This window comes from Stylophora pistillata, chromosome 10, assembly GCF_964205215.1.
Source record: "Stylophora pistillata chromosome 10, jaStyPist1.2, whole genome shotgun sequence".
NCBI lineage: Eukaryota > Metazoa > Cnidaria > Anthozoa > Scleractinia > Pocilloporidae > Stylophora > Stylophora pistillata.
This window is the reverse complement of record NC_142528.1, coordinates 21,881,363-21,898,328: the sequence shown is the minus strand read 5'-3', so window position 1 is coordinate 21,898,328 and position 16,966 is coordinate 21,881,363. Positions and strand designations below refer to the sequence as shown.

At 38.4% G+C, this 16,966-nt stretch overlaps 2 protein-coding genes and 1 pseudogene across 4 annotated transcripts; 1 reads left to right on the top strand and 2 right to left on the bottom strand.

Annotated features, from left to right (window-relative positions):
- Nucleotides 1-80: 80 nt before the first annotated feature.
- On the bottom strand, nucleotides 81-6,263 carry LOC111329953 (dynein intermediate chain 3, ciliary). 3 transcript variants are annotated; one of them, XM_022934717.2, is made up of 15 exons: nucleotides 6,156-6,263; nucleotides 5,682-5,907; nucleotides 5,013-5,174; nucleotides 4,523-4,641; nucleotides 4,152-4,294; nucleotides 3,933-4,046; nucleotides 3,446-3,550; nucleotides 3,057-3,340; nucleotides 2,676-2,729; nucleotides 2,406-2,449; nucleotides 2,062-2,197; nucleotides 1,515-1,661; nucleotides 1,314-1,405; nucleotides 558-780; nucleotides 81-372 (listed from the first exon to the last, which is right to left on the bottom strand). In XM_022934717.2, exons 2-15 carry the CDS (start codon nucleotides 5,862-5,864, stop codon nucleotides 316-318), a joined length of 1,863 nt encoding a protein of 620 aa, XP_022790452.1. In that variant the 5' UTR covers nucleotides 5,865-5,907; nucleotides 6,156-6,263; the 3' UTR covers nucleotides 81-315. The 3 variants fall into 3 exon arrangements, with proteins under 3 accessions (XP_022790452.1, XP_022790456.1, XP_022790453.1); XM_022934721.2 differs by having other exon boundaries at nucleotides 5,682-5,872; nucleotides 6,156-6,255; XM_022934718.2 differs by having other exon boundaries at nucleotides 5,682-5,894; nucleotides 6,158-6,211.
- Nucleotides 6,264-6,269: 6 nt separating this feature from the next.
- Nucleotides 6,270-10,911, top strand: LOC111329924 (CDP-diacylglycerol--glycerol-3-phosphate 3-phosphatidyltransferase, mitochondrial-like). Its single transcript, XM_022934692.2, has 5 exons — nucleotides 6,270-6,570; nucleotides 6,691-6,768; nucleotides 7,683-7,966; nucleotides 8,744-9,279; nucleotides 10,512-10,911. The coding sequence occupies exons 1-5, from the start codon at nucleotides 6,337-6,339 to the stop codon at nucleotides 10,904-10,906; spliced, it is 1,527 nt and encodes a 508-aa protein (XP_022790427.2). The 5' UTR covers nucleotides 6,270-6,336; the 3' UTR covers nucleotides 10,907-10,911.
- A 3,064-nt stretch (nucleotides 10,912-13,975) lies between these two features.
- On the bottom strand, nucleotides 13,976-15,995 carry LOC148722243 (uncharacterized; annotated as a pseudogene).
- Nucleotides 15,996-16,966: the final 971 nt, after the last annotated feature.

Here is a 16,966-nt window from a genome sequence, read left to right as displayed (position 1 = left end):
AAAAGAAAAAAAAGCCCCATAGTCAGTGTACATTAACATAAAAAATGTATAATTACATTTTTCCAAAACATTTGTGTAACTAAGTTTCAGTTCTTTATTTCAAAAATAAAAGAATTGAACGAACTGTTAAAACGATATTTACATACACGATAAAGCCAGGGAATGAACGTACCCTTTCTTGATGCGTTTTTCTGTACATAACACACACAGTTTGGTAACAAGAAACCTTGCAAACTATTTACAGCGTTCGTCAAATTGATAATTCACTTGATTAGCGATACTGCAGTGACAGCTGCGATTGTTCAGTAACCACTGTTACTCTTTCACAGATTCTTCAGTTTTATCGGAACTTTCAGCATCATCTGGTGGAGCCTAGGAAAGCAAAAGAAAATATTATTACCTAGCTCTGCGAAAATAAAGTAGTTTGTGAAAAGCTACAGTCGCGAAAAACGTCAATTGTAAGTCTATTTTTATTTTATTCGCATAACTTCGAGCATCTACATGTACACTTTCGCCTCAAACGCACGCTACATAAGAAAACAAGAAAGTTCTCTTACCGTGTCAGACTGCTTCTCTTCACTAGCTCCTTCTTGATATTCTTCATGAGTGACCCCCTCTTGCGCTATGGCCTGTTTCACCTCAGAAAAGGCCGCATTCCTTTTGTTTTCAGCTTCCTCTAGAGCTTTCTTCTCCGCATCAACAATCTTGAAGAACTCAGCTTCTGCTTTGCTAACCAAATCCTCTCCTTCTTCCTCCTCAGCTTGTTCATGTGTTTCCTCTCTACAGGAAAAAGCAGACACGCAAGTCAAAACTTAACTATGTCTGAGGGTGCTTTTTCCAAAACAGTGGTCAAACGTCGGGCATGCGCGAGGCGATCAATTCTGGCTGGCCGCACGCCAATTTCCCGCGCAAAAATACCAAGGAAGACCATAAGAAACAACCGCTGTCTCGCAAGTAAGCGAAAGAAAACTGAAACTGTAATAGAAATCTGTATAAAATTGGGTAAACTCTTTCAATTCAAAACTTATCCTAGTACGGATATCCTGTTAATTTACTGTTCTTTTTGTTTTTTACTTTACCAGAAAAGATATTCGCGTTTAACACACCGTGACTGACTGGCTTGTGTGATTATATTTATAACTTGCTTGAGAAAACTTGGTTCTGACAGCCTGAAAGCACGCTACCTTGTAATGACTCGTAATTACAACACTTGCACATGCGCAGACTGCTGAGTTGCTCTGTGGAGGACTAATCCTGTATATATGACTTAAAAGATTGAAGCGAGACAGTTCAAAGCAAGTATATTATCTTACTTGTCCTGAGAACTTTTTGATCGTTCCTTCAGCCTCATCTCACGATGTCTTGTTTCTAGAATCTTTTCTCGTTTTGTTTCCCTTTCAAACATCTGAAAGAGCAAATCACACGAAATTGAAATCAGAGTGCAGTGCTTTAAGATATTCAGGGTTTCATAGAACATACATGCCTAAATACATGCTTCAACATGCCATTCTTACCGCAGTGACGGAAGCCTTCTCATTTCTCTGAATGTTGCACAGGCCATCAGACAACTCCAGTAGAGTGACAGTACCAGAGTGTGAACCACAGGCTACCAACCTGCCATGCTCTTGCACACGGAGCGAATTCAGAGATTCGTCACAAACCTAACAACAAACCAGAAATAAAAGTTCCATCTTGTTATTTAATCATTTACCTTTCCAAAATGTGTTAATTTTTTCGTTGGAAAATTGAACATAATTCAAAAGGTAAAAGGGTTAGGAGCTGTTACGCTGACACGTTGTTTGGTCAGGCCAAAGTTTGTGTTCGTCCCTGGATGGGGGGGGGGGGGGTTCATTACGTGCTCCAAACAGAAGTTCTAATGTATTCACTTTACTGCGAAGATCGTGCTCAAATACGCAGTCACTTTTAATAGTCCACCAACATAAACTACGTCAAAAATTATATGCATAAATCAAGTGTACATATATATCATCCAAATTGCTCAAAACAGTTTGTACTTTCAACAATTGCTATACCCATCTAACCAGACAAGGCTGGACTTACTTGAATACTGAGTGTTGGGTCATTCTGTTTGAATAAATAGTCCCACACATCCAATGTACCATCCATTTTAGTGGTAAAGAACACAGCAGGCCGCACAGGACTCCAACATCCATCTGTCATGTACGACATGTGTTGCCTGGTAAATCACGAACAAAAATAACTATTTAAGAACTATTTTCTTTTGATGACCATGCATAAAGACTTCCTTGGCTACTGGTGACTTGTGGCGTGTCATTAGTTTTCCTTTTGCTTCCGAGCTTTCAGTGAGTGACTAGTATGAAGGATTTTGAACAGAAAGGAATTACAGTATTGCTAAGAGCTATTATTACAAACTTGTTACTTACTTAGTCCACATAATAGATGATTCTCTAAGATCCTCAGACCATATCTGAGGCAAGAAAAAAAAAAAGAGAGAAAATCATTTAAATTCAGCTGCACCATATATTAAAAAAAAATCAACAATTTCACTATCTATGTTGTTCACTGAAATTTAACCCTCAGAGCATCTCCTTCTCATCATGCATGCAATCCATCTTCATAAAATGTGTTGACAACATCACAGGGCACTGGAACACTATAATTATAACTTGATTGATTACCATGTTCTAACTTACCCTTGCTGTCCAGTCTCCAATGGTCAAGAAGTTCTTTGGGAAGAATGGGTTACGCTGAGGAGTTAAAGCAACGGATGCATATTTAGTTTAAATTTGCTTTTCTCTACAACAAAAATTGCTCACAAATTAATTGCACCTTTGTGGCCATGCATAATTGGGTTAAATTGCACATAAGTATGATATGGTTTCTGTTATTTTTTTGTACATAAATTATCCTGTCTTCTAACTGATTTTTAATCTGCCTACCAGCCAAAGCTGGAATACACATTTCTATGATGTTGTATTATGGTCACTTGATTCCTACCCCTGAATATCACAGAACATAATTACAATCAGGAACCTTGATATTAACATACACACATTTAACATGAAGCAATTCACCTGAACTGCATACACAGGTCCATAATGCTGGGAAAATGAACACACAATCTTCTCTGAAGGTGACTTTGCCTTTCTATTACAAGACAACACTGATCCTTGCTCTGTTCCAACCATAAACTTTGTAGGCATGGTGGGTTCATACTCTAAGGAGAATGCTCCCTGTGGCCTAGGATCTTTCTTTGGGTTTGGACAGAGTAGCAAGGACTCTGTAGGTTCTCCACCCATTCTACGAATGTCCCACCACAGAACTCGCCCATCAGTACTGGTGGAAAAGAATTCAGTACCTACAAAAAATATTGGGCATTGAGGCATGTCATTTGCAAAATCAAATCAGTATGTTATGTTCAGAGATACTTTAAGTAAAATTGCTCAAGAGCAACAACACTGACCTGTTTTTGACTGAAGGAACATTGTTTTGTAGACAGGGTCCCTGTGGCTGTGCTCAATAGCTGTCATTTCCACAGGATGAGATCCCTTTCTTGTGTCCCAAAATCCTGTTAAGTTTTATTAGAAGGTCAGATAATGTATGATAAAAAGATTTGCATCTTAATATCATCTTCTCTAGCTTTCCTGCCTCACATATAATTTAGTAAATATTAATTCTACTTTTAGTAGTTACAGTGTAATGAATGAATTCCTCTGACTTTACACCATTTCCTAATTTTTGGTCATGCATGTTACACTTGAGCTTCTGGTTTTGATGTAGAGGGTGTCCCCATACCATTCTTTCACATGAACAAAAAAAAATGGATTGATTTGATTGATTGATTAATTGAGTTCCCTTTTGAATGTGGGAATGACAAATCAAAGCAAGTTTATCATAAGTCTGCATGCTAAATGAAGAAAATCAAATGTAAATCTTTTTACTAACAATACCTAACTGTCCATTGTAGCATCCTCCAACAAGAATATGAGGATCTTTTGGGTTATATTCCAGGCAAACTAGTGGTGACACAGGTTTCAAAGCCAACTCTGGTTTATTTGGATTTTCTGTGAAGACAAACATTGGAGTGCAAAGAAGTAAATATGAGTGTCCAAGTCATAAAAACAACCTTAAGATATATGTAACAAGAAACTCTTTCAACAAATTCTTACCGATGTCCCATATGTATGAGTCCATGGCAGTCTCTCCTGCAAACTGCTGAAACTCTAAAATAGAATAAGCCACAGCCAGCTTCCCTGAACTATCTGGATACCATGAAAGGCTGGTAGCTGTGCGCTTAGTGTCATGAGGATCTCTGAAGAAACGAAAACAAAACATGTCAAATGATTAGGTAATGGGCAAAATTAAATGAATCAATTAGACTAAGTATAAAATTATCCTTTCTGTCAACAATTGCATAATTTTACCATTTATCCTTTATTAATATTGAAGTTCACATGCACAGATGTGTTTCTTCTTTTATTGAGGTATACCATTATGGTTTAAATTTGTGGTTTTCTTTTGAGATGTTCCATTTGTTTACCTAAATACATTGATAGTTTTGGCTGATGGTGGGTCACCAGACGTGTCCACATCAATGTCTGAAAAGTACTCCTCATAGATGTCAATTGCATTGTTCTGTTTGATGCAGTGTTCCATAATCTGAAAGGTAACAAATAGAAGTTGTATATCACAATAAGAGTAAAGAGTAGGGCTGTTGATTAGGGCTGTCGATTAGGGCTATAATGTGTAACACCTGTTACAGCTGAGCTCACTCTATGTTACAGGTGAAGATTTTGATTGCTGTGTTGTTATACTATACTATATATTACACTGCTATGGGTGATAGCTCCAAATGTAACAGCTGCTTCAAAACTGAGAGATAGGCCTGAAGAGTATGGAAAAGAAGAGTTTAATCACTGAAATCAAATTAAAAGGTGATCTCTAAGCTTTTGTGAACATAATTTGAATGCTCTGATTCACCTTTATCAATTGCCACTGAACAAAAATTGGATGTATTTTCATGAACTTACATTTGAAAGTTGTTGAATGGTATTCATGTAGATCTCGTCCTTTTCCACTTTTTTCCTGTACCTAATGGTTTGTTCAACCTCAGCGGGATTTACATCTTTTGGCCATCCACCCTCCACATGGTTTATACCACGACTTTCTGTCTCAAACCTCTCTGTATTCACCTAAACAAGTAATAATATGTCTTGCAACAAGTTTTCAAGTGTTTTAAAGTCTGACTCTCTTGAGAGAGGTCCTAAGAAGACTTCTATTGGTTTATAACTGATTTTTTGACGGCATGATATCCAAGAAGTCACGATAACAGTCAAGACTTTTGTTAAAAAGTTAAAAGCATCAGTAATCAACAATTATGCATCCATCTTCCTTTCCACCCTATTGACTACCATGCTATTCTTTTCAAATCATGTTATTAAGTGATCCTTGCTAAGAATCAACATGTGTACTAGCACTTTCAAGTTGGGCATTTAATTCTTATGCAATTTAACCTCGGAGGACCAGAAAAAGTGTTAGCTAATAAATGAAAAAATTTGGTATTTGGAGGTTTAAAAATTTGAACAAGAAATTGAATCTACTATGTACCTGGATCTATACTTAAGAGTCTACACCTAGGAAGTGTCTACCTATGATAGGTTGCAGCCTAATAGAGGCTGTACTTTTACTACTAACAGTACCTCATGCTCCGACATTTCTTGAACACATTGAATTCCTGTATCACAGGGATTTTTCTCAATGTAGTCTTGCAGAAGTTTTTCATCTGGAGCTATGTCTACATGGAGCTCTGCTTGACGATCAGAGAAGTTGCACTGACGTCCAAATTCACTTCTCTTCTTTGTGTATACATATACAATCTCCATTTTAGATACTTGTGTCCACAGAAACAACCGAGGAGAGGGAAAACTGGGATCAAAAAATTGAAATGTACCTTCGAAAAAGATTTTGGTTTAAACAGTAACCAACTTTCACTACGGCCATCTTAGTGGTAGCTGTTGCAAGAGTTTGTCGATGCAACGATATACAGGCAAAGAACAAAATAGCGGTAAAAACTGTTAGATTACAACCACATAGAGATTGCAAACAGCTATTTAAAGTTTTGAGAAAAAGTAACAGATAAATCTAGTTAAAAATAACTTGGATAGCATACCTACCGTTAGTTTAAACAGCAGAGAACATACAAATAAGATTCCACAACGCGAAACGACGGCAAAGATGGCGGACCTTGTTGTTGTCTCCTTCGCCTGGCAACCCGGGAAGGCTTGGTCACTAATTCCAAGCTCGGTTACAAAGAAAACGTGCTCATCTTTGGGAAAAAAAAACTTCTGTCAAGTAATGCAAACTGTGCTTGATTTTGGGCCAGTTTTGTTTGCGAGATCCTCTAAATTTTGTGTTTGGATTAGTTCAAAGTTTTTTTCAACATCGAGTTGTTATTATGGCGGCTCTTCTCCCGGTCAAACTCCAATGGAAACAGTCCAATGGATGGCAGAATATGCACCTGTATTCCCGGCGAATGGGAAGGAAATTACAGTTTTAAATGAACCGGAGCAGTTTTTTTTAACTCTCAAGGTAGGATGTGAACCAAACTGGATATCGTTTATTGATATTGTGTATACACGCGGTACAAGGTTCAAGTTTACGTTGTTTTCAAGCTAACTGTTTTCTTTATTGATATTCTTCCTTTCCAAGGATAACGTCAGCAAAGCAAAACGCCGGATTATTTTGGCTTCACTGTATTTAGGGACAGGAGAAAAAGAGCAACAACTTGTAGGTGACCATATAACTCAAATTGATTGGCTTAACAGCATTTTCAGCCAGATAGAGAACTCTCATTTGTTCTGGAGCACAAGTCTGTCAGTCGGCCTTTAGAACCTAGCTTTCTCACAGCTGTTAGTGCCTGTGAGAGCTTACCTGCTTGTTACTGGACTTCAGAGGCTTCATCTAAGCCTCCGTTATTTAGAATACTCGGAACAATAACATTCTTATTTTGCCATATATATTGTAATGGTTTTCATCCCAGCCAATCACTAATACATGAGGTTGCCCTTTTCCATCATACTTGGTCATACAGCAAGTCTTTTGAACCCATGAGTGACCATGTAGTATGATCATTAGAATGAGTGTGGTGTTGAGAAGAACTGTTTCCAGGAGAAGAGAGTCACAGAGGTTATTATTATTTGAATGATGACTTCCACCATGGTTGCATGTTGAAATGTCATTCACTACAACAGACGACAGTCCTTCTCAGAACAACTCTAAGACTGATGATCAGGCTAAAAGACCAAATACATGAACCAGGATTTGGTAAAAAAATATATGGCAACTACTCAAAATTACAATTTTCAGAATACTACATAAGGCTTTTAAAAATTTTCCTAGGATAATGAAAATTGAACATTAACCCTTTAACTCTTAGGAGTGATTAACATGTAACTTCTCCCTAAAATATCCAGACAGTATCCAGCAAACAGGTTATGAGAATGTTTAAGCTTATTAGGTAGAATTCGTTAACTTGATATAAGAAAAAATTCTCATTAATAATTTAGAAGAAAATGTGGGACAGCCAGAGGGTAGAATTAACAATCAGATCATAGGAGTGAAACGGTTTATGAACATGTATGAAAAAACAGTGATAAGTGGAAAATATCAATTAGCAACAACTACCAAATACTTGTCTCTAGGTTGATTGCATCTATAATGCTGTGAAGCGATCTTCCTCTTTGGATAAGTCTCTAAACGTAGAGATCCTTTTGGAACACACTCGAGGATCCAGAGGAGAACACAACTCTAGAACTATGCTCTTACCACTCATTCAGAGCTTCAGTCCTGCTGTCAAGGTGTCCCTGTATCATTCACCCAGTCTCAGAGGCCTGCTGAAGCTGCTCCTTCCTGAAAGGTTTAATGAGACAGTGGCCCTCACACATCTGAAGGTTTATCTTACTGATGACACTTTGATCATGAGTGGGTAAGTAACTGACAAACTAACCATTAAACTTCTACAAATGACCAACACAGAATTTCTCCTTACAACATCAGCACAATATCAATTAGAAAGATGATGAGAGTAGAGAAAAATGTCACTTCTTATTGGTTGATCCAATACCAAATTCTCCCAAACTAAAATGATAACAATTGTATGGCAGACTATGATGAGAATTACTGAGAGGATCTGGGAGTGAAAGGGTTAAGGATGAAACATCTGCACAGCATCCAGTCCCAGCCATTGTCACCATTATACGATAGTTTTGTTTCAAGGGTGTAACAGAAGGGCAGTTGTCTTGCTCTGTTGTGCTTAGATTTTCTAGCATGATTGTCATGTACCTGGTTGTCAGTCAGATATTGAAGATATTTTTTAAACCCTTCCACTCCCAGGACTGGGAAACATTTCACCCAATAATTTCAATACAATATCAACCAGAAGGGTGATAAGTAGAAGACAAAAGAAGAAAAGGGGAAGACAGAGGGGAGAATTGATGTTGCAGTCTTTGAGGGAAAAGGTTTAAATATTTCAGCCAGGCAGTAAGGTAGCCAGTCTGACAGTCCATCTTTCAGTTGGTTGGCTGCTTGGTTGCCCCTCTGTCTATCAGTTAATCAGTGTAGCCCTTAAGCATATAATTAATTTTAAGTCAATTGGTCAGTAAATTAATGTTATCAGTTTATAAAAAAGTCAACTGAAACTCAATCTGTCAGTCTTTCTGTCTGTCCATCCGTCAATATTTACATGCACTTTTATCTTCACTAGGGCTAACCTGAGTGCAGACTATTTCACCAACCGTCAGGACCGATACATTGAGATCAAGAATTGTCCACAGCTGGCAAACTTTTTTCATGGTCTTGTTTCAACTGTGCAAGCTTTCTCTCTTGAACTTCAACCAGATAACACAACAAAAATGGGAGAAAACTTTCCTGTTCATCCAACTGAAGGATTTGATGGTGGAAAGAAATTCAAGGCTGAAGCTGGAAGGAGGGTATCTGAGTATTTGCAGAACCAAAAAGAAAAACACAACTGCAGTGATTTGTCGAGGACGTCAAACCAGGTTTGTGATACCTGGGTTGTTCCTTTAGTCCAAATGTTTCCCTTTGGCATTCGTCAGGATGAGATTGTCACCAGCAAGTTACTGAGTTGTGCATCTCAAGCTACTAAGCTATTCCTAGCATCAGGTTATTTCAATTTGACAAGAAAGTACAGGAATATTATTTTAAAGTCACCTGCGAAATGTGAAATACTGACAGCGCATCCGACTGTGAATGGTTTCTATCAAGCTAAAGGAGTGGCTGGTAGGTATAGGTTAAACAGTACCACACTGAAATATCAGAACCAGATTATACAGATGAGGTGTACTGATAAGAAATGGTAATCAGACTGAAGGGAGTCCAATTCAGTTTGTAATCCAACTTACGAATGATTGACAAAATTGAAATTGAATGATTGACAAAATGATTGACTGTGAATGGTTTCTATCAAGCTAAAGGAGTGGCTGGTAGGTATAGGTTAAACAGTACCGCACTGAAATATCAGAACCAGATTATATAGATGAGGTGTACTGATAAGAAATGGTAATCAGACTGAAGGGAGTCCAATTCAGTTTGTAATCCAACTTACGAATGATTGACAAAATTGGACAACTGTGATGCAGGAGTCCCATTTGGTAATTTCCAGTATGATTACAGGCTGTAAGTTGTAATAGCAGTAGAACTAAGTGGAATCCAATTTGGGCAGTTATCAAATGAATGATTAATGAAATCGAACAAACATGAGGTAGGAGTCCGGTTTTTGTTAATCACAAATATGATAAGAGACAATTGGAGGACAGGCTAAATTTGATATTGAAATCTTATTTGCTCATGGTGCTTTTATAATTAGGGGAAATGGCATTAATTTTCAGGTTTTTTTTTTTAGTATTCTCTGAAAATTATAAGGAATAATGCCAAAGAAAAGTTTTAAATCAACGTGTTAAAGTTGATCGGTTGCTCCCATTGAATGTTTAAGTTGTAGAATTATGAAAGTGTGATCTAATATGCTAAAACATTCATCAGAACACAGTGCAATTGTTGTTGAGAATTTTGTAAATGTCTGAAAATATGAGAGGACCTTTCACAGACCAAGTGCTCAGGCACAACTCTCCAACTTAAAATCAAAGAAGCTTTTCTCATTTAATAAGGGCAACCCACACTTAATCGTCAATTTTATCATGTTGACTCAAACCTTTCCTTGTAATTGCATCATTTGTTTAGTTTCTATTGTTGTTTTGTCCTATTAGTATACTTTGTACTTTGCATAAATTAGAACTCAAGATGACAGAAGAACTGTCAAAACATGTTTTTAAAAACTTCATATGTTTTCTTAAATTCGTGACATATCTACAGCTATCCATACCTAATGCCAAATAACAAGGAAAATTGTATAGTTATGAGGTTCTACCTCCTGGTAATTTCAAAATCTTCTAAAATTTTCTGACCTAAACTTGCTTGCAGTCAGTGTAGTAACCGCCAACTTATTTCTCTATCAGGTGGTATTCCTCATGCCTACACTCTATTAGCTCGTGATTTTTACAAACAAATTTTGGAACACAAGCAAAGTGATAACATCTCAGTGCAAGAGTATGTGCGTGCCAAGTGGACATTTCACGTGAAAGGACTATGGTTCTATCCTCCAAAGGAGCCTCTACCAAGCTTAACCCTGATTGGTTCTCCAAATTTTGGACATCGTTCAGTATATCGGGATCTGGAGGCTCAGGTTGCCATAGTTACAGCTGACCAAGAACTCAGCGAAGCACTTCATGAAGAGAAGACTCGGCTTTACAACAGAATTCAGCAGGTGTCCTGCCAAACATTTGAACGTCCTGAACGTAAAATACCAGTGTGGGTATATTGTGTTACAAGATTAATAAAGAATCTTCTCTAACTCTAGGCTCTTTACTTTGGTTTGTACACAACGGTCCATTTTTGTGGCTACTGCCTCCTACAGGGGATGAGATGAGTGAGTGAGTGAGCGAGTGTAACGATAGAATTGCGATCTTGACCAATTTTGACCCGATGTTTCCCAATGCTACTTATTGTTTCTTGTTTTTCTTTTTTTTCGGAGTATCTTAGTGGTTCAACATTCGCACTCGTTACACAGCTGAGTTCTTTCTTTTTGTGATTTCTGGATTAAAGCCATTAGCACATTATGTTTTCAGTTCTCGCCATCACACTATGGCTGTCAGCAGAAAGCGATAACATCTCACAATCATTTCAGAATTGTGCGCGATTTAAACCACAAGTTTTCCTTGCAGAAATATCGTAAATAGGTGTCATCGATGCAATATAAAACTTAAGAGAAAGTTATTTTTATTTGAAGAGAGAGCATTTTACCGTTTAATCAGCAAATTATGTTGATCTGACGATATAATCTTTACACTACAAAAGACGTTGAACTTTTCAAAATAATTTTACAGCAGCACCCACCGGCGCAGAATTGAAATCAAAACTTTTCCTCGCAAAAACATCTCAATAGACGTGATCTGTACATCATGTAAGCGTTGAGGAAATTTTTTTCTTTGAAAAGAGAGCCAGCGCGAAAGACATCAGTGTTGCGGAAAATCGTGTCAACAAAGACCTAGCTAATATTGTCTCCTGGTGTAACCAGAACGGGTTAATCAGTAATCACAAGAAATGCGAGGCAATATTGATTGGATCCAAGTACGCTGTTAAAACATCCGACCGTTACAGATTATCCTCGACGGCAAACCAAGGAAACAATTAGATAACTTTAGGTACTTAAGAATTTACATCGACCATTATTGTCTGACATGGAGCAAACATGTAACCTATATACCATCAAGGGTATACTCCAAATTGGAACTGCTGAACAGAATATCGTCTTTTCTTAGTCGCGATATTTTACTCAGAACCTCCAAACAGACTGTGCTACCCATACTAGATTATGGATGCGTCATATGGGGTGAATGCAGCAAGGAGAACATCCAATGCTTAGAACGCCTTCAAAATCGGGCAATGCGAATAATATTACATGCTGACCGGAAGACGTGTACTCAAAAGATTCGCACTAAATTGTTTTTATTATCACTTTATGGTAGACGCCTTTTTATCAAGTTACAGTATGTATACAAGATTATTAATGATATAAACTACCCTAAGCAACTGACGGGCTATTTAGTAAAACGATCTCAAAGACATGGTCGATCCCTTAGAGACTCGACATTATTAGATCTACTACATGTTAAGACCAAATGTGGTCAGACTTCTTTCAAGTTCTCGGCTGGGAGTGCCTGGAACAAATTGCCAAGGGGGTTACGTGAGCTGAAATCACTTGCACAGTTTAAGGTCAGAACTTTTACCTACTTAATGATTAAGGATAAGGCCAATCATATTGGTAAGATCAATGCTTAGTTCTTTGTTAGAGTTTTTGTTATTATTGTTTAAACAGCTGTTTTTCATGTTAATTTTTTTATATTGCTGGCCATCGGTTAATACCTTGAGTTATCACCGCAGAATGATGGAAGGGACGAACGGTGGATCGGCGGAATGGCTGAATGTCTTAAGACACAGAATGACGGAATATACTAAAACAAAAGTCTTTAAAAATGGAATGGCACTAAGATAAAAATTTATTTCCAATTAACACGCGGAATTAAAGAAGCATAGGTAAGCATTGTTGCAGCCTGGAGGATAGGGGAACCACGATGCTTTCGAACTAGTCCTTTAAATTACTAGCTGCACAGTAACCAGAGTGCACTGCGCCACTTTTGGCCAAAGTGTTTTGCGGGTCTGTACCTCATACAAAACTAGGGCATCTTAAAGATAGTATTGCTGCAGCACATTCTGTTGATAGTGACATAGGTTACGTATAGTGAGTTATCTCCCTGCGCGTTCCAAGACTTACGTTAATCTTTATTTCTTGAAGTAGTATCAAATCGTGGGATGTTTCCAGAACTAAGAACGAAGAGCACCCTTTTCACTTCAAATGATATTCTGTCCGAGCACTGGATTACGGGTTTAGTCAGATCAGTTGACTGTATACCAAGACGAATTGGAATTTTTTTAAATTTATTTTTATTATTTTTTTTTTTGGGGGGGGGGGAGGGAGAGGGGGTCGTAGGTATTCTTAATAGATGATACCTAGATGGAGGTTTTGAGAAACGTATCTCTAAAGTTACTTTCTGCGGGGGAGGAAGTATGCTTAAAAGCAAGGAAAACAGCGTGCGTACAGAAGAAAAGTATTGCCTTTGTCACACAATCTCACCCGGCTTTGCCAAACCTCAACAACATACAGATACATACATACATACATACATACATACATACATGCATGCATGCATGCATGCATGCATGCATACATACATACATAGGTTAATTGATCACTCCCCATAGGGGCTTTTCGGGGCCAACACCCACCCATCCCACCCAGGGGAGGACATCCGCCACTCACTGAGTAATCTCGTGCGTGGGCAATTAACGTCATCACATCGCAAAGGAAAGTCATTAAGAGATATCCATATAAGAGCTCAACTTTGAGGGCAGAAGCCTAGTGAATGTTGGAGTCGCACAGGCCTATGACAACTCTTAACAATGGACTGCCCTTTGCTTTCCAGCTTACCGGCGTGTCAACTTACGCAAGGTAGAGTTATGTATTAATCAAGTGGCTCCTTTCATTGCTTTAATTCAACTCTCCTTCACTCAGTGATTCGCTCTGACGAAGGGCTAACGCTCGAAACGTCAGCATTTTTATTCGTTACGGTGGCGAATTTACAATTTCAACTTAGTTAGCATGATCAAGATAATAGATTTACTAAACAATAATTGCGATTAGTTAATTTGCTTTCATTAAGGAAAGTAGATTTACTCCCCAGCACGATTGAGTACAAGGCGGAAATGTCCTTACAGTAGTAAGCTATGTAACGCAGGTCAGTTGATAAATCACTGCGTTAACTGTCACTATCAACACTGATGTGCCGCAGCAATACTATGTTCTACAAACCCTAGTCTTATGGTGCTTAACTGAAATAGTGACACCAGGTTCAAAAGTTCAACCGACTCCTTATCAAAGCCACGCTCTTGATCCATCTACTTTTACTCTATTTGGTACTTCAGCTAAAAAGCCATCGTGGCACTTCGCATTCCGACGCACCTGCTAAAAAATTTTTCCAGTTTTTTCTTTGATAACTGCGATACAAATCACTAGTTAATCGCTATCGCTCACACTACACGACAGGATAGTTAGTATGGCAAGTAAATCATTAATAACAAAACATATTGTATAGTCTTCTAGCACAAAGTGTAGAAAAGCAGACTTGCGAGAAGGGTACACATCGCCAACACAATGTATGAACGGCCTTTAACCGTTCCAAGTAGTGCTGAAAGTTCACGATGAGTGAGTAGATAAAGCGACATTCTCTCTTGGAAAATCCTCCTCGGGTATGTCAGATCTAAGGAACTCGCACAAAGGTTTCCAGCTTTGTTTCACGTTGTAGATCAACAACCTCTCCTTCGGGATAACGGCTTGCACACTCTCTTATCTTCCTAAAAAGTGACGTTGCTTTCTAATTGAGGTTGGTCCCAAACCTGGCTCTATACATGGTTTCAATGAGGAACCCCTCTTTAAAAGCGCCTTTTGCTTTTCTTAATGTGCCGATCGGGGTGCACATCATACCAAGAATTGTTTCCAGCCACAGAATTCAGCTATTCTGTTCAGAAATCCGCCCAAAGTATTCAATATTTCAACTTGGTTCCCAAAGCCGCTCTTCACCCAGATTTCTTCGTTGTATCGCAAAAAAAGAATGACTTTTGCATCAGGAAAAGCTATCTTGAACCAGATTTCCTGAAACCAAGTTGCAGCTGGGAGGTCTGTTGCGGCATCGACATCTTTATACATGGTGGTAAGTCAGGTTCTTTACCTTCGCCGTAGATAGCGAGCCATTCACCGATAGGAAATCTCGTTTTTTAAAGTAATCATACACGGTATAGCCTAGGATTCTTCAAGCTGTAGTCAGAGTTTTAGTGCCTGTTTTACAAAAACCTATGCGTATGACCTTCATTTTACTGTTTGTGATTGTTGCACTTGCCCGTATTACGCTCGCGAGCAGCAACATAATCAGTATTTGAGATTATTCGATTATCAGATGGCTGACAGGGCCCGAGGGCAATATGAAGCGAATCCTGTGTTCTGATTGGCCATCTGAGCGGGCAAGATGAGCCCATCTTTCCTACTCAGGATTTCCTGCTTTGATCCTGCGCACGAAAAAAAGTGCTCAGGCGGACTTGCAAAGTCCGTTGAGTCTTTTATGGCGAGCTCAAAGAGGGGAAGAGGAGAGTTGGTCGGCCCAAGCTGTGTGTCAAAGAATGCCTAAAACGGCACCTGGAGGCCTGCACATCAGTATCTTAACATGAGAGAAGGATGCTCAACACCGAACGGCCTGGCGCCGCCATGTGTGTCAGTCATTGAGCATAAAATTATTAATAGTGAGGATGCTTGGATGATTCAAAAAACCTGTCATAATCTTCCTTACTAGGTAGAGGAAAATCCTCACAAATATTAACAAAATGATCAGTAAATAGTTTAGCAGTAAGGGACTTATCTGTGATAAAGTCATTATTTTCTTGCAAAACAATGTTATTAACTTGGCCTCTCTTAGAATGAAACAGAGGACCACAGAATTTCCATAAGTCTTCAGGCTTAGAAGAACATCAAGAAGTCGCCGTCCTACTCAACAAGGAGTGACAGCTGATTATCGATCATCAGTACATATAATTGTACATATGGTATGCGTCTATCTTGGGACATAAATAAGTTGTTTTACTTTCTTGTACCACGAGCAACATGAGAACGTCATACTGTCGAGCTGTCGTTCCTTTTCAATTGGATTCCATTGAGAAAGGTTTAGTTAGAAGACGACTTATCGATCAGTTCCTTTTCATCTTCCTCGACGCAGTCCGTTAACATCAAACATACGTAAGAAAATGTTCTTAAGCAACTAAAACTTTCCATTGAAACCACCAAGACCTCTCGCAACTCGTAATATAAATTTATTAATCCAGCTAAAAGAAAAGATTAACAGATTATTATTTTTTTTATATCTTAACAGTATCAACTCAGATTCCTTAACTTTTTCATTTTATTTCAGACTAATAAATGGTTGGTTATTCACATAATGTCCATAACCTGTCGCCTATAAAGAAAAACCAAAACAAGAGTAAATTTTTTGCTGAATTTCCAGACAAATTCTCGTGTCTACTGTGATATCCGCTCCTCCCAAGAGCTGAGAGGCATTCAGTGCGCAAGCGCCAGTTTGAGTCTTCATCAGAGACTGTTTGGGGCTGCGTCGGTGGGGGTAACGAAATAATTTCAATACATCAACAAAGTTGAAATGGTAAATTGGTCACCGTTACGATCATTATAAAAGCTGACGTTTCGAGCGTTAGCCCTCCGTCAGACGAAGGGCTAGCGCTCGAAACTTCAGCTTTTATAATGATCGTAACGGTGACCAATTTACCATTTCAACTTTGTTGATATACTGAGTCTTCATCAGCCGTCAAAATACACAAGTTCCTACTAAAGAAAAACCATAAGACCGAAAAGGTAGAATTGATTCTCAACAAAAGGAATTGGCAATATTCCCATGAAAGTAAGATGGACTTTGACCTTCAGTATATAGATGAAGTAACCGTGGAAGCAATGGACCACTAAATTGAACAGGAGAAATCCAAGAGAGAAGACATTACCCTGGTCAACATTGGTGGCCGTATTTTATTCAACGGTACTACTGAAACCGTGAATGATCGCGGAAACACTATAGTTAAACCAGATGCTTTGTTTACAGATGACAGTGGTTCTCTTTGCCTGGTCTTACGGGAACAGGATACAAAGAAAATGAAATCTGGGTAATATTAAAACATTTCAAATGTTGCCATAAAAGAATTTAATAGCGCAACTTATTTCACGCTCACTAAATAGAGCACTGTAAAG

What these genes read in the sequence shown, in the direction of transcription:
- LOC111329924 (XM_022934692.2), top strand. Translation starts at nt 6,337, where the DNA reads ATGCAAACTGTGCTTGATTTTGGGCCAGTTTTGTTTGCGAGATCCTCT. An exon ending in AGTTTTTTTTAACTCTCAAG is followed by an intron (nt 6,571 to 6,690) that starts GTAGGATGTGAA and finishes TTCCTTTCCAAG; the next exon opens with GATAACGTCAGCAAAGCAAA. An exon ending in TCAAGCTAAAGGAGTGGCTG is followed by an intron (nt 9,280 to 10,511) that starts GTAGGTATAGGT and finishes TTTCTCTATCAG; the next exon opens with GTGGTATTCCTCATGCCTAC.
- LOC111329953 (XM_022934717.2), bottom strand. Translation starts at nt 5,864, where the DNA reads ATGGAGATTGTATATGTATACACAAAGAAGAGAAGTGAATTTGGACGT. An exon ending in ACCCAACACTCAGTATTCAA is followed by an intron (nt 1,662 to 2,061) that starts GTAAGTCCAGCC and finishes GTTTGTTGTTAG; the next exon opens with GTTTGTGACGAATCTCTGAA. An exon ending in AAGAGAAGCAGTCTGACACG is followed by an intron (nt 373 to 557) that starts GTAAGAGAACTT and finishes TTGCTTTCCTAG; the next exon opens with GCTCCACCAGATGATGCTGA.